The sequence below is a fragment of the Berghia stephanieae genome, chromosome 1 (assembly GCF_034508935.2).
Source record: "Berghia stephanieae isolate SIO BIC M18660-M18661 chromosome 1, UCSD_Bste_1.3, whole genome shotgun sequence".
NCBI lineage: Eukaryota > Metazoa > Mollusca > Gastropoda > Nudibranchia > Aeolidiidae > Berghia > Berghia stephanieae.
The window spans coordinates 89,747,665-89,764,218 of record NC_088360.1 but is presented as its reverse complement, the minus strand read 5'-3'; the positions used below and the strand labels follow the sequence as shown (position 1 = coordinate 89,764,218).

General features: G+C 32.3%; 2 protein-coding genes across 3 annotated transcripts in view; one reads left to right on the top strand and one right to left on the bottom strand.

Moving 5' to 3' along the window:
- The window catches only part of LOC144960995 (calmodulin-lysine N-methyltransferase-like), a 42,303-nt gene extending 41,827 nt beyond the window's left edge, over positions 1–476 (bottom strand). Inside the window, exon 1 of one of the 2 annotated variants that reach the window (XR_013643022.1) lies at positions 60–462. Coding sequence is in view for 1 of the 2 variants with exons in the window: in XM_078894351.1 (XP_078750477.1) it covers positions 60–113 (54 nt within the window). In the remaining variant the exon portion in view is untranslated. Of the gene's footprint in view, positions 1–59 lie in introns of both variants that reach the window. The other variant, XM_078894351.1, reaches the window with a different exon arrangement.
- LOC144960986 (serine/threonine-protein phosphatase PP1-beta catalytic subunit) lies at positions 272–15,685 on the top strand. The gene is made up of 8 exons (XM_078894348.1): positions 272–544; positions 3,743–3,874; positions 4,103–4,333; positions 4,726–4,830; positions 5,424–5,495; positions 6,195–6,346; positions 7,511–7,645; positions 9,439–15,685. The coding sequence occupies exons 1-8, from the start codon at positions 493–495 to the stop codon at positions 9,556–9,558; spliced, it is 999 nt and encodes a 332-aa protein (XP_078750474.1). The 5' UTR covers positions 272–492; the 3' UTR covers positions 9,559–15,685.
- Positions 15,686–16,554: the final 869 nt, after the last annotated feature.

Genomic DNA, 16,554 nt, shown 5'->3' with positions numbered 1-16,554 from the left:
CCCGCCATTACCACTCTTCTTATTCTTAGTCTAGAACTAGATTGCACATAACAACTCACCTGCGCCAAAATTTGCCACCTTTTCCGAGCAATGATTTTACTATCAATGCTCATTCTATTTCAGTTAAATGTTGTAAGCCCGTGCAAGTTGAAGATATACTTGTGAATGTTTGTTTTGCTCAATCAAGAAAACGTTTCGAATGTAAACAGGAATTTTTTGCTACTTGTACCTAGAACTCTTTTGAAGAGGAATCAAACTTTGGTATTTCCATGGATATTTGGGGTTTGGAGAAGAAAATAAGCAAACATATTTAATCACTACTAAAGGATTGTATTTGCGTGTGAATCAAGAGCAACTAATAAACGATTGGTTTAATTTAAATGAATCATTTTATTAGATACATCTGAAATTTTTAAAAGGTTGATCACGAAAGTGAAACTGGTTCAGAACAGTGACGTCATTGACTCGTAACTATCACGATCAGCTATCAAGATGGCGGAGCCCGACTTGAATGTTGACAGCCTCATATCTCGACTTCTTGAAGGTAATAAATCTCTTCCCCGAGTTTAGATAAAAATACAACAATGCGTGGTCTGGAGCTTTTCCTGCTTTCTCTGAGACGGGAAAGAAAGGTCGTCATGAAACTTTTAAATCATATTTTTACAAGTTCCTAGAAAGCTTTTGTTATTACTTCCGTCTTGATTAATTTTTGTCAACAAAAGAGAACTTATAAATAGAAAAATCTCAGATGTCTGGAACTTAAATTTTGATTATTGATCTAATTGAAATTATATGTTATTGTAGACCTGAATGCATCATGGCGCCTTTTACTTTTTGTTTGCAATGCCCTTGCCCTTGGTCTTTTTTTTTTTTCTTCTTTTTTTTTTGTGTTGAGTTTGAAATTGAAAGTTTTTAAAAGTTAAGGCCAAAATTTGCCACCTTTTCCGAGCAATGACTTTACCATCAATGCTCATGTCTACTACCAATAATAATCAAAAGCCAGGCCTTTTGCTATTGCTAGATACGTTGGCAGAAAGATTTTTATTCAATATGCCAAACTAGGCGTAATAAATACCCAATAATCTGAAAAAATGCCAGCGGTAACTTGTGTCCTTCTAATAATAGGTATCAACAATATCAAGTGAAATTAAAAAATTAAAATTGAGCTTTTATCATATAGCGCAATAACCAATAATGTGCTCAAAGCACTTTACAGGGGGTCCCTGGCCAACAGCAACATTTAACATTTAGGACGGGACATGACGCCTGTTAGGCGATGTTACAAAGTCTTTTCGGACAGAGACCACGCTGTTAACGGCCAGGTACTCATTTTACACCTGAGTACGGTGAGAGAATGTGAGTAAAGAGCCTTCTCCAAGGACTCAACTATGCTAGGCACTTTGATAACTCCAGTCCAGTGGCCGCCGATAGGCTCACTGTAAGGTGAAACTCGTTTTTTGGAACTTTATTTTTGACCCTTTACTGTTTTGGTCACCATGGCGTTATTTGTGAACCTATGTGACTAACTTTGGTATCATTATAAAGGGCACAAAACAAGCTTTCTAACTTTCTTAATTCCTGATTGTATTTCTCAAGAAGCTTATGTAATAAAAATTTATAAATTTTTGAATTATAAGAACTTTTTAAATTATGGATACATTTTAATTATACTTCATACATCGATAGACAATTAATTGAAGAATATCTCTGCCAAATTTCATCAAAATTGATACACTCGCTCATTATTTTATTGTTTCCGCCATCAACCCCACTTTTTAGGACAAAAACCTCATATTTTTTCCATTTTCATTTATCCTTAATTTTTTTCCATACTTTCCATCCATGAAAATTATTTATATGAAAATAAAGCTTATTTTCTGACCATTAAAATGATACCTAACACTTGCAATTTATTTTTTACTTGAAACAAAATTACTGAAAAAATAAGTGGGCCATGTTGACTGATGCTGGTTTTGAGGCAGCAGTGAGATCACAGATTCTCTCTGTAAAATTGATAAAAAATTACAATAGAAAAATATAAATAACTCTGGAACCGTAGGTCGTAGAGAAACAAATAAGGTATCAAATTTTATGTTTTTTCAAGTCCCACCCCCCTGACTGAGTCAAATCAAGATATTTTGAGTTTGAAAATTTTATCAAAGTGCCTAACTATGCGCAGAGCGAGGCTCGAACCCAGGACCTTCCGATCCAAAAGCGAATGTCATACCACAAGACCACACAATGGTGCTCAAATGCTAAATCCAGCCTTTTTAAAAAGCAAATGGCATCAATGAAATGTAAGTTTTTGACAATTTGAACTGAAAACGTCAACCTGGCATTTCCGCCTTTGTTTTCTAACCAGTGTAAGAATAAGAGAAGGCACTTATTAATCAGCAAATCGGTTCATAGTCCACCAACCATTAAAAATTTCACTACCTACCTAGCTGTTTATTGATCTTCTTTTGTTTCTATAATTTGTTCAATCTGACCACAATTTTGGGGAAATTGTCATATATCTAATCATATAATAATTGGTGGTTGCAGACGAATCACACGACCACACCTACTCTTTTCCTGTCTTTCTCATACAAAATAATACAATTTAATTAATAATAATGTATCATTGCACACTTGAAAATAAAAAATACATCTGTTTACTGTCTACTATGTATTCACATACCTGTATTTAAGAGAAAGAGATTTTAAAATTGACAAAAAGAAAAAAGAAAAGTATTAACAACAACAGAAAACAACCTCTATTTCTATTTTTGAGTGAGTCTATTCTTTTATCCTTTTATCCTTGTTCCATTTCTGAGCATGAATCTCATAAAATTGTTTTTATTTTTTTCTATTTGACCATTTGATTGCCCTGTGACTTTTTTTGCTTGTTTGTTTATTTTTAATTATTTATCCTTTTAGTAATAACTTTTTGAGATCGGATTGGGGATGAATATTACAATTTGCAATATCCTATAGAAAGGAACTAAGAGAGAGAGAGAGATTTAAATTTAAAAAAAAGGGGGGGGGGGGTGGATGGGATTTTTATCATTTGAACGCTTAGTAGAGAACAAGACCAAAAAAATTAAAATAAATAAAAGTGGCGGATCCAGGATTCGAGCACACAGCATCGTTTCCGACATGCCTTCAAAGGGCAGACGTCTCACCCATATGGCCATGTCATCCACATGAATTTGACGTAAATTGTGTGTATATAGTAACCTACTATCCATTGACTGATTTATCGTTGGGTAATTTTCTACTTTTATAGCGATTTTATTGACTTTACTTATTTCTATGTGCATTACGAAACTTTCCATCTTCTGGAATGTGGATAAATGTTTAAAAGAGTGGAGTTTCAAAAAAGTGTCTTTGTTCATCGTTATTGCCAGACAGCGTTATTTTATTTGGTCTTGAACTTGAAATTAAACACGTTTTCAATTGGCCAGAATTAGAAGAGACCAGAGAAGGGGAGGGCTTTTTTCAACTCGAGATAAGAGTGAGTGGCCGTCATGTCAATAACTTGATGATGCGACGGCTGACTTGCTTTTGACGACGTATTCCCCCCTATATTGACAACTGAAATCTCTACCTCGGAAAACCCAGCTTTTGTTATTATTCCAGACGATTTTGTCGATGACAGACATTTCCTGATTAGAGAGATCCCACTGTATTACATCTTCCTTTTTCAAATATCCACATTTTCTTATGCAATGACCTATATGTTTTTATATTTTTCATCTAGTTCGAGGATGTCGTCCGGGAAAAACAGTTCAAATGACAGAGAGTGAAGTGAGAGGTCTATGTTTGAAATCCCGAGAGATATTTCTCAGTCAGCCCATTCTGCTCGAACTAGAAGCTCCACTCAAACTATGTGGTGAGGATTTTATGAATAAAAAGTCTCATGAGAAACCTGGTGTTATAGAATAAAAATTCATGAGTTTAAGTTCGCTGGAAAACTTTTTCAAAGCAGTGAGCAGTGTTTTATGTATATGTTTGTTATGTATTCACAAAATAAACTGAAGATGATGTGATACTTTGACGGAGGAATTAAAGAAGTACTTTTCTTGCATGTTTATCAAATTTTCTTTATTTTCCTTCACAGGTGATATTCATGGTCAGTACACAGATTTATTACGCCTGTTCGAATATGGAGGTTTCCCACCAGAGTCTAATTATTTATTCCTTGGAGATTATGTCGACAGAGGCAAGCAATCCTTGGAGACGATCTGTTTACTCTTGGCTTACAAAATAAAATACCCAGAGAATTTCTTTCTACTTCGTGGCAATCATGAATGTGCTAGTATTAATAGAATCTATGGATTTTTTGATGAATGTGAGTATGCATACAACTCCTCCCCCTCCCCCCCCCCCCCCCCCCCCCCCCCCTCCACTCCCCATACAAAAAAAATGGCAAGAAAAGAGTTGAAATTTTGTTTTACTGTTTGACCAAAAAAAAAAATGGTAACTGCTGTGTGACTTGGATTTTCCATTTGCGGCAAGAGAGCAGAAATGGTAAATTACATTGCAATGACTTATCCATGGAACTATGGGGTGTAGTTGGGAAAAAATTGTTTATTTTGTCATATCAACTTTCTTTTTCTTCTTTTTGTTTGTCTTTTGATAAATATATTTTGTTTTATTTGCTGTCCGAAAAAAAAAACCAAAAAAAAGAACCCCAATGATATTGACATTTCAATATTTGTTCCCTATCTTATTGCATTCCAGGTAAAAGAAGATTCAATGTCAAGTTGTGGAAAACTTTTACAGACTGCTTTAACTGTTTACCTATAGCAGCCATTGTAGATGAAAAAATATTTTGTTGTCATGGAGGTAATTTGTAAAATTATTCCATTTCTTTTTCTTTATCTTTCTTTCTCCTTTTTTTTTTTATTTTTATGGTGTGATTATAATAAGAATTTTTCGTTTCTTTTGCTTTCGATGACTTTTACAGCTCTTTGAATTTTTATTTTATTATTGGGCAATTTAATCAAACCCATGCAGAAGATTTAACTGACTTGTATATCTCTTGTTAATAGTTTTGTTTTAATTTAGTTTGCTATGGATTTGTAATTATTTAATGAATTCGAATTAGAAGAAAAAATATTTGAAAAAAAAAGTCATCGTGAATTTTTAGTTGCATCCTCATTATTTTTCTTGAATTGATTCTAATAAAAAAGAAGCCATTGGATTGTTGACATAAAGCTTGGTGAAGACTAGCTCAGGTGAAGTTTTAAATCCTTTATCTTATCAATTAAACCTTGTTTAATTGGTTCTAATACACAAGAAGCAATTGCATTATTTGCATAAAGTAGGAACGAGATTAACTGAAATGAAGGGTTTAATCCACCTTTTATTTTTTCTTAACATTAAATGTGAGAATCACTGACTTCTGAATTAATTTTTTGAAAATTTAAATCCACTAGGTTTATCACCTGATCTTCAATCCATGGAACAGATAAGGAGGATCATGAGACCAACAGATGTACCAGATACAGGTCAGTCATCCTTTTTTTAAGAGGGCATGAGACAAAAAGCAAAGTTTGTAGTTGTCAGTTATATAATTGTGGCAAGAATTTTTTTTTTTATGTTGCCATGTTAATGTGGTGCTATGGTGTAGCAGTATGATCTTTGGCTTCCAAAATGATTTATATTTGATCCGAGGGTTTTAGCTAGTGAGTAGGCATCTAAGCAGTTTGTCCCTAGGAAAAGCATTTTGAACACATAGGTTTGGTAGCTGAGTGTAATAGATCTGATTTGCAATAAATCAACGTCCTACCCAAAGAGTAGCAAGCAATTTTTTCTTTCCATATTTTATTTCAGAAACCGGAATATTTTGAAACATTTTTTTTTAACATTGTCATGTCATAGAGATCAAATTGTCAAATTACAAGCATTTACATTCAGATGGGGAGAGAAATTAAGTGTTAACACAGACTGTCCTCAGATTCTTCCTCTGCCATCTTCTCATGTTAAAGCTTTCATTTTTTATTCCCATCTTGATCAAATAGATTGTTATTTTCATTGTGTGAGATATAAATAAATCAATCTTTAATTCAACATCTCATTACATCCCTCTTTCCTGTTGCATTCCTAATAAGGCTTATTAATTAGATTATTTCTTTAACATTGTATCTTGTTTGATCATTCATATAAATTTTTTTGAATTCTCATTTCAAATTCATTCCCTCCTGTAGGCCTTTTGTGTGACCTTTTGTGGTCAGATCCTGACAAAGATGTCGGTGGATGGGGTGACAATGACAGGGGAGTATCATTCACATTTGGGTCAGATGTTGTCAGCAAGTTCTTGAATCGACATGACCTGGACTTAATTTGTAGGGCACATCAGGTAATAACAAAAAAACATATTAGCTATATAATGTGATCACAATTTTTGTTTGGGTGATATGAATCTAAGTGTGAGGTTGTGATTAGAAAAATTGTCTACATGTGGTCTGGGGACAAAAATGTACATTTACTATATATTTCTATTGGAATGACACCCATCTGCACTATGTCGTTGTCTAGGCATTCCATGAAGAAATATAATTAAACCATTAATTGTCTGATGTCACAGGAATTACTAATGTTGTCCAAGTGACCCAAATTAGGCTTCAGTAGTAGTCTTGCCCAAGAAATAAAGATAAAAATGTTTGAATACAGGCTTGAAAATGGATCCTAGGCTACAATACAATGCTCTCGGTCACCTTACCCCGTATAATTTTGAAAAAGGTGGATAAAAGATATTTTAAAACTAATAGACATTGATTTAAAACCACATCTGTCTGTATTGCTCTTAGTTTCAGGCTCATTTATGTGTATCAAAATTTAAATAAAGAGAATAAGTGGTTTTCTTTCCTCATTTACATCTACATTTTCAAAATAAAACTTTATTGTTTGTACTCATCTTTGATACATTGTGTCTTAATGTCAATGTTTCATGACAGTTGCATGTTTGGGGTTTATTGGTTTCATTTCTCTTTTTAATCTTCCTTCATCTTTCATTTATTTCGATGCAAATATGTTTGGGAATGGGTTTGTCTTGGCATTCCCTTTTTGTAAGATGGAATGACTTTCTGTTAGGGAGACGATTGTATGTCCAGTGTTGGGCCTTTCTTGTGAATCATCTTAATTTAGTGAATGGCTGTTAGAAACCTTCTGGATGTCTTCCACATGTAGGGGATCCTACACCAGAGTCTCTGGTAGACTGGTGGCCTTGTATGTTATTCCTTGAACCTACTTCTGCTCTTTCATTGGGAGAGTCCTTTCTCTCCTCTTTTTCTTTAATTTTGTTCTTTTTCTTTTCTGTTGTTTCTTTCTTGTCATGGAATGAGGGCATTTGGTATTCCTTCTGATTTGGATGGAATCATTTGCTTTGAGGGAGAATGTTAGATGTGAATTTTGAATATCCATAATTCTATAAAAATATTTATTTTCAGCTACTTTCATTACAGTATGAGTGATACTTTTAATGGTGAAAGAAACTATTTATATCCATAATTCTTTGTTCTAGGTTGTTGAAGATGGTTATGAGTTCTTTGCCAAGAGACAACTTGTTACCTTGTTTTCGGCACCTAATTACTGTGGGGAGTTTGACAATGCTGGTGGAATGATGTCCGTTGATGAATCTCTTATGTGTTCCTTCCAGGTGATGTACTGTTATATTTACATATTTTAATTTGATTTGATACAACATGCATGATGTATCTGAATTTACATCAACGATCACCTCTGGCAAACAATCACATAAGTCTAAAAAAGTATTCCATTTGTATCACTTCTCTTGAAAGGTACGTTTATGACATTTTTCCAATATTGGTACATATATATCAGGCCGACAGTACAATTTTGCTCTATAAGTGCTAACATTAAAAAAAAAAATAGTAGTAAAAATAAAATTTGTAACGTCAAAGAACAGAACCCATAAAAAAAGAAAATAAAAGACTTTTATTTCGTTCCTCGAAAAAATAAGATTTTATTCCGTTTCAAATGCCGAATTTAAAAAAACAATACAAAAAAACTTTTTATTTGTCACATCAAAGACAAAACAAAACTTGCCGTCTATAATATTATCATGCCACCTACACACTCCGCTAGACGTGGGTGTATTCACTGCCTGGCTACTGTGCCACAGCCAGCGAGAGAGAGGTCGTGAAGTTCGTGCGAGTCGTCTTCACACACACTAGTCAGTAAATAACGCATGCACAGAAGTGTGTCGAACCGGACCAGAAGGTTTCTCTCTATTTTGCTACTGACACACATGCATATCTCCGGTTCTCATATCTTTTTCTCTATATTTTATTGGTTCCGTCCGGATGTGAGACGGAAAAAAATAATGCGAAATAATTATTTTTCTTCGAAATATATATTCTTCTTCGAAAGCTGTCACACGACCCACCACCTCCTCTTCTTCTTCTTCTTCTTCTTCTTCTTCTTCTTCTTCTTCTTCTTCTTCTCTTCTTCTTCTTTCTTCTTCTTCTTCTTCTTCTTCTTCTTCTTCTTCTTCTTCTTCTTCTTCTATAAGAATTAATCCAAATAAACAAAAGAATCAGCGTAAACATTTAACACAAACAGGAGCGAAGATACGCAGGTTCCCGTGTCAAGCACGAGATACACATCCTTCAAAAGGTAGTAATTGTTCTCTTCCTTTCATTTTACAACTAACTCAGACCTGTGCCCTCAAATAATTGGGATTTTTTTTTTTTTGGTACCATAAAATAAGGACCTCGTTATATATAAGTAGGGTAAAGAAATACTACTTAAGAAAAAGGGGAGGTGTGTTCTTTTGAATTCTTTCTGTCCAAATCGCTCTGTGGATATATCAGACATTCTTTCAACTACCACAGTATTGTGCTACACATAAACATTTTCACTTTTGATTTCATGCTTGGCACATATTTGTTCATAGACTTCCAAGTATTTTCTTGTTTTAACGGAAGTTGGTTAATTAGAATAATTTCTAGACCAACCATGAGGTATTTCATGGCATTTTCAGCCTTTAAAAAAAAAAGAAAAAAAAAGAAAAGGAACCCCTCAAAAAAAAAAAGAAAAAAACAAACAACATAACACCAAAGTTTTAGTATCAAAGGAAAAATCCTGTATAAAGAGGGAAGCAGATGTCATAAAGCATCATTTTATAATTGAGAAAGATTTTTGGACATTTGCCATATTATCTTTTAAGACTTTTTAAAAAAGACTTTACATGTTATATTAGATAGCAAGTTTTTGTTATCAACTGAAAGAAAAAAAGTTTGAAACGTTTAAAAAAAATTCATTTTCTTTGTTTTATAATACTTTTTTAAATACTTTTATTGTCTACAGCTTCAGGCAGCTTGCTAAAGTGTAATCTTGATAGTTAATCATATTTGATGGTAAAATCACATCACATTGCAAATTTAGAATTTAATTTTATTCAATTTCTTTTTACCCTTTTGAACACAGATCCTTAAGCCATCTGAGAAGAAAGCTAAATATCAATATGGAGGATTAAACTCAGGCAGACCTGTAACGCCCCCTAGAGGACCACAGCAACAAGAAAACAAGAATAAAGCGAAGAACTAGATTGTATTCAAATTTATAGTGCCTTGTTGTGAGAACAAAACAAATTATTTATCATCCTTAATTCTAACTCTACCCTCTGTAATGATTTAAACAAGAATAATCCAAAGTGATGTTTTACTTTAAAGTTGTGAAAATTTGCGTTGAGATTGGGTGAAAACTGAGTGAAGTTTTGAAACTTCCTATCATTTTAATTGTATATTTTCTATGTCATTTTCTTGTTGAAATTTGTGATACAAATGAGTTGTTATTAAAAATATAATTTGGTGAGTTTACTAAAAGAAACAGAAAGAAAAAAATAAAAGATAGGAATTGTCAGAAACTGTTGTTTACTCACGGTACCCCATGTTGACATGTTGTGACAGTCTTAAATCAAACATTGCTGAAGATTGAATTGACAGGCTGGATGAGGTCTGAGTTGGCTTCAGCCTTTTATTTTCACATCTGTACCTTGAAAGTTATTAGTGTTTTTCAAGTTATGATATTGCTATCGTGTATCTCTTTCTCTTATTCAAAATGCAAAAATATTTGAAGAGTGAAATGAAATTATTTACATATATTTGTATATAACATGATTGAATGTTTAAAAAAATGTAATTTTGTATATGAACTAATGTTGCATTTTATTGATCACAGATCATTCAATTCACTTTTGGAAATAAAAATTATCTCGCTTCTTAAGGTATCGGAAATATAGAGTTTGGATTCATTTGGTGTTTCTTCCTTTATGTGAATTTGAGTAATACTACAGCTATGTTTCTGCTCCTGGAGTTAATGATGATACGGGATAAATTGAGATGGACACCTTTTTAAAAGTTTGTTTATAAATCTAAGGTGTCTTTTTTCTCCTTGCTTGTTTGATAACATAGGATGCTTTGGTGCTGAGCTTGAACCTTCAGTAGTGGATGTTATATCATTGGATTGGGCTTCTCTTCTCACTCTTCCCAGGCTTTACTAAGGGCAGAGCAATGAACATATGTCTTCAGATGCGGGAATTTCTGCCTTATTGAATTTTTCCTGCTAGGATAAAATTTGTAAGTTTATCAGACTAAGAAATGGTCATCTCATATAGAGTCAAAAGTAAATCCAGACTGCATGATTAAACATTGAATTTTCTCTATTTTTTTTCGGATAGACTGTATACAACTCTTAATACAGGCAACTGTTTTTCCCCAAATTTGTAGTTGTCAATTTCCACCTTTATTTTGTTGGGTTATCCAATGCAAAAGTTGTAAAGAAGTTTTCAGTCCTATTGCTTTTGTCTTTAATGGTAAGATGTATGAGTACAGGTTTATAACTTCTGACAGTTCAGGATATATTATAGTTTAGTTAGCTTTATTCTCTTTTGAGATAGTTGTGTAAAAAAAAAATGAATCTAATCTCACATTTCAAAGTTTAGAAAGGCTTTTGTGTTCCTTAGTTACTACTGTGTCCGTGAATGACATAATCAGTAGGAAGGTTAAAATTTTGGAATTGCAATTTTTTGCATTTTCCTGAAAGAATATGCTACCCAGACTATTTTAATCTTTATTTGAAAAAATCGGGTGTATGGGAAAGTATCCAGCAACTTTTCTCAAATTTCATAATTTTTCAACTTGACTAGCTGAAAGAAATATTTAGATGTGAAGTTAAGCTTTGATAATTCCTGAAGATGTACAAAAAGTGTTGATTATCATTTATGACAAGAACTCATTTTTGATAAAAATTGACCTTCTAACTAAACTTGGGAATATCTCAGTTCAAACCTTTTCACCATCCGACTGATTTTGTCATTCACTGTAACATATGTTAGTTTTTAATGGCGAGATGTATTTCTTTCAAATTACAATCGTATAACAGATAAACTTATATTTGGGTTGGGCTCATCGTAGTGAAGTGTTTTAGAAAACAGTAAATGTTTCAAATTATCACATCTTCGTCATCATCTGTAATTCCCTCATTGCCACTATCATTATTACCTTCTTACCATCTACGCATAGCTAATGTGTAGTAAAAATGAAACTGTCTATTAAAAAAAATATTAATCCAATTTAATTTGAATAGCTCAACACTTAAATTCATAGCGGTTCAAATGACACCAATCCAAAATTGATTTCTTAAGCAGAGCAGGTTTCTATCATAAGCTTTCTTAACTTATAGAGTTGATTTAAATAGACAGTGTGTGTGTGTGTGTTATCTTATGTATGTTTTTGCAGTACTAGTTTTGAGGTGGTGGGATCGAAAACATATAAACTCAAGAGCCTTTTTTGGGGGGTAATATTTTGCTTTTATGTTTTTAGTGCATTGAAACTGAATTTCAATGGAGAAAGTCTTTCTAAATGATAGAGAGAGCCAAATAAGTGTAATTTTTCATTTCACAAAATGTTATGTATTTTTTTTATCATCTGTCACATCAATTAATTTATTGCATCAAAATCTTAAATTAATTTTTATTAAAGTTATTGATATTATTAACAGTCATGACAAAAAAAATGGATGAGAAATAATTTGATTTGATGAATATAATAAATCGTTCCCATCCAACATTATCTTAAATAACAAATTGTTGCAATCACATTAATGATTAATTGCTGATATTAATGGTCATTACATTAAATGGTATAGATTAAATTGATTTTGTTTTTCGGAGTTACTACGCAATTTAATAGTGTCTCAGAGGATCTGTGTAAATGGAAAGTAAATTAATGGAATGAGATTGTAATGATTGGTATAAAGGTAAAAGGTCGTTTTTTTGTAAAACAGTTTATCAGCAATAGATTAAGTTGATTAAAAATTGTGTCTTATAAATTGCTTTATAAGTAAATGGACTTTTTTGTACCCTGAGAATGATGGCGTGGACAATCAGTGGCAGGATGGTAAAATAAAGGTTTGATTTTACATGCTTATTTATATACAAGCATAGTGCCTATTTAATGAAGGGGAAGTTAAGGTCGTCCAACATAAAATTTGAACATTTAATTTTGAGTTCCTTATATGTTTGTGTGTATTATGTCCATGTTTCAGAACAAATGTATGTATTTATGTGAGCTAGTGTGTATGAGATGAGAAGAGAATATGAGGATGAATGTTTTTCATATTGATCGTAAACATCTCAAGAGTAGAGACTATGCAATCATAATTTCCTTTAAATTTATTGATTTTTTTTCAATTGTTAAATGTATTAAAAACACCTTATGGTCAATTAAGACAAAGATATATAAGGTCATTGACAATATTATTTGGTTGATATAAATGCAGACATTCAATAGTTACAGGCAAAAAAATGATTCTGTTGTGTTGGACGACCTATAGATAGAATGAAGTCGATGTCACTCTGTCGTTTTTTTTTTTTTTTTATTTTTTTTATTTTTTTTTGCCATCCGCGTTTATGAGTAATTCTCACTAAACTATCAACCAGACTATAAACGTTTAAGGTTACACATAGTTTTGTGTGTTGGTCCGTTTTACTTCCGGACGGCAATGTTGTGAGCTTCTTAGCCAAGTGCATACTATCTATACTTCAACACTACCTACCTAGTTATTTTTTATGCCCACACTTTACACAGACTAAAAAACAAGAAAGTAGGTGTGATGATAGGAATGTTGGTCTTAATTGAAAAACTTGCCTAAAATTGTATTGACACTTGCCATAACAAGTTCTTTTTTAAAAAAATGGAGTAAGATGTTCAATCGCTTGTTATATTCATTTTGTTCAAAGTGAAAAAGACGTGGTTAGAGACAAAAATTAACTACTACTAACCATTGACATTGCAAACTTTGTTTATCTGAGCAACTCGAAGTGATTGGTGATGAAGACAGACAACAAATGAAACTGCATGACAATTGACTAAACAAGTTTGATATTTTAATGAAAAGTTTAGTCAGGCTCATAATACACTGAAACCATCTTTATGTCAATTGTAATTGTAAATGCCATGCAAACTTTGGTGAAGATCAGTTGTCGAATATGGAACCTTTGGGTCACAAAAAATCTGATTTATCAAATAAATTTGTATTTAATAAATACATATGGATAATGATATCCTTTTATTTATTTTTTTATTTTGTTATAAGACCCGAGAAATGTTGTAGGCTTTTGTTTTCACAGATTCTTGTGTTCCTATTTAATAGTTTTACCTTGTTTATAACATAACCATGTCGAAAAGGGTTAAAAAGTTCAATTGCATGTCTGATTTAAAACATCTTTTTTTTTCTAGACTGATATATTTGTAGTGCATGTAATGGTTTGATTTAGGAAGTATGCTTTGATAAGGCCAGATACACAATGTACTTCAGTCTGTCTGTTTCTTTTACTTCTTATATTGTCCCCATAAAAAATAAAGAGTAAATTTCAAAACAATTGTAAGTCTTTAAACTTTTATATCAAACATTAATTTGATCCAAATATGGTGATCAAAGTGTCCTATGTGTAATTTCTTAAACATTTCCAATAAGTGTCTTCAGTTACAATTAAATATGCAAATTGAGTCCAATACCTTGCCACAACGGTAGAATCATTTTCTTAAATTGTTTACAATTTTATTTATTTATTTTTTTTTTTGGCATTTTCTTTTTTTTTTTAAAGATGTGAATGACAACAGAGATTAATTATTATTAAGCTATCACCTTTTAAAAAGTATTACTTGTTATTTTTTATAGAGTAAGTGAATTTCTTTTATTTTATTTTACTAACATTCAAGATTGAAAGTTTGCTTTGGCTTATCATTTTATTAAAGTTTGTTGTTCCGATCGTCAAATGTACTTAAGATGAATTTCCATATTTATAAATGTGGAGATGTGGAAGCGATTCTTATCAAATTTATTATTGTCTCATCATTTTCCCTTTTCCTAAACATGTAATATGTTTGTGTCCTATCAATGTCAAGTTTGAACTCTGTTTTCATTGTTAAACAATCATATTTAAATGTGCTTTATAATGTTGAAAAGTAACAACTTGTTTGATGTGTGGGCCTTAAATTTAAAGCATCCATGTACCAGCTGCTTTCTAGATATTGTTGTTATAATCAACTTTTCACAATGCTTAACTCTTTTCTTTAGAACTTGGTAGAAATATTTTCATCACATTATTAATTCAATATTAATATGACTTGGAAAGGAATGGAATTTTGCTCATAATCTATAGATCAAGGTTTGTCTTGCTTAACTTTCAAGGAAGGTTTTAATATGCACTTTTTAATAACGGAAGATATTTTGTATTTTTTTCACTTTTATGTTCTTTAACAAACACTTATGGGATAAATTATCTGTTTTGGGAATTGTGTTTTGATTGAAACCAATCACCACAAGGGAGTCTAACATATGTACACATATTTTTGAAAGCGCCTTAACACTCCTATAACAAGCACAAACGATTTATTATAAACACACTTTCCATATGGAATAATCTTAAATATATATATATTTTTTTTTTAAATGTTCACTTTTCACATTTACATTATTGCTTATTGTCGTTTGCTAGAAGAGTGTTTGGAATTTCTGTGAGTCATTTAAGCACGGAGTACAATATTGTTGACGAGTCATCTTGTAGTTAAGTGTTATAATTTTATTTGGAGAGCAGGCAATGGTGCAAGGTAAAAGCTTGAAATGATGTGTTAGATACAGAGCCCTAAAAAGTAGAAATAATTATGAAAATCAGTCTTCTCAGACATTGATCAAATTTCAGACATTCTGATTGTCAAACACATCTTCACTGTTTCATAATCACTTTTCTTCAAATTTTTATAATTCACTTATTGAGAGAAAAAATGAAATGAATGAGTTTCGTCTTGTTATGTATTTTTTTTTTTTCCTAACTTTTTTTATTTATAGTGTGCATAATGTAGAAATTGATGTTGTTCCAAACACCAACGCAGTTATACTGACCTTTTGATTGGGGACAAAAGAATATATCAAATAAAACAAAGGTCTTGTATGTGATTGGTTTATTGTGTAACTGATGTTAATTGTATAACTCGTGTATTATAATATTCCTGTGGTCTTTTATGTTGTTTTATACTGCTTTATATATTTTGTTAATTATTGTTATATGATAGAAATTCGACAATGTGAAAATTAAAAATCATTGAATTAAAAAAAAAAGTTGTACAATGACACATCCATGATATAAAGTGATACATATTATATACTTGTATGATTGAGAATTGTGTTTTTTGTTTCTTCAAGTTGTTATTGACCCTGTTCAAATCTATCCACTTACGGTTGGTGGGGGGTCACTGGAAGGGTCTTATCTCTCCCCCTCCCCCCCCCCCCTCCCCTCTCTGTGTTTGTGTGTGTTGCTTTCCTTGTTCCTGGGTGGGGTTCCTGACCTCCCATAATGGGTAGGGTGGTACTTACTGTGTCTTCTATCCCCCTATATGTTTTCCAACTTGCTTTCTGTCTTAGTCTTGGAATGCGATTACTTGGTTTTGTCCTGGCCCTGGCCGGATACCCTGGCTGAGAGGGAAACAGTCAAATGTATTGTTAGTTTTGGGAGATGATTTTTTTTCCCTTGTAATTCATCTCTCTGTTATTTGTAAACATTTGAGTGTATTCCTCTTAGTGGAGACCTGTGCTTGTGTCTGGATGAGACATTTAGGTGATCTCAAACTAAGTACATTGATGGTGTGCTCTTGGAATCTACATGTTTACTATTTGAACCAATTCCCCTTTGTCTTACCTTTTCTTGGGTGCTTTAATTGTAATTCTAGAACATGTTACATTTCCATTTTCTTCCTTTTTACTGGCGCTGATATGACCTTAATGTGTTGCAAGCGCCGTAAAACCCTTAAAAACAAAAACAAACTTTCCTTGTTCCAGGGTATAGTTCCCGACCTCCCAAAGTGGGCAGGGAGGTACATACTGTGTCTTTTATCCTCCTAGATCAGTTTTCCAATATGCTTTCTGTCTTTGTCTTGGAATGAGATTACATGGTTTTGTCCTGACCCTGACCGGATACCATTGATGAGAGGGAAACAGTCAAATGTATCGTTAGTTATTGGAGATTATATTTTTTCCCTTGTA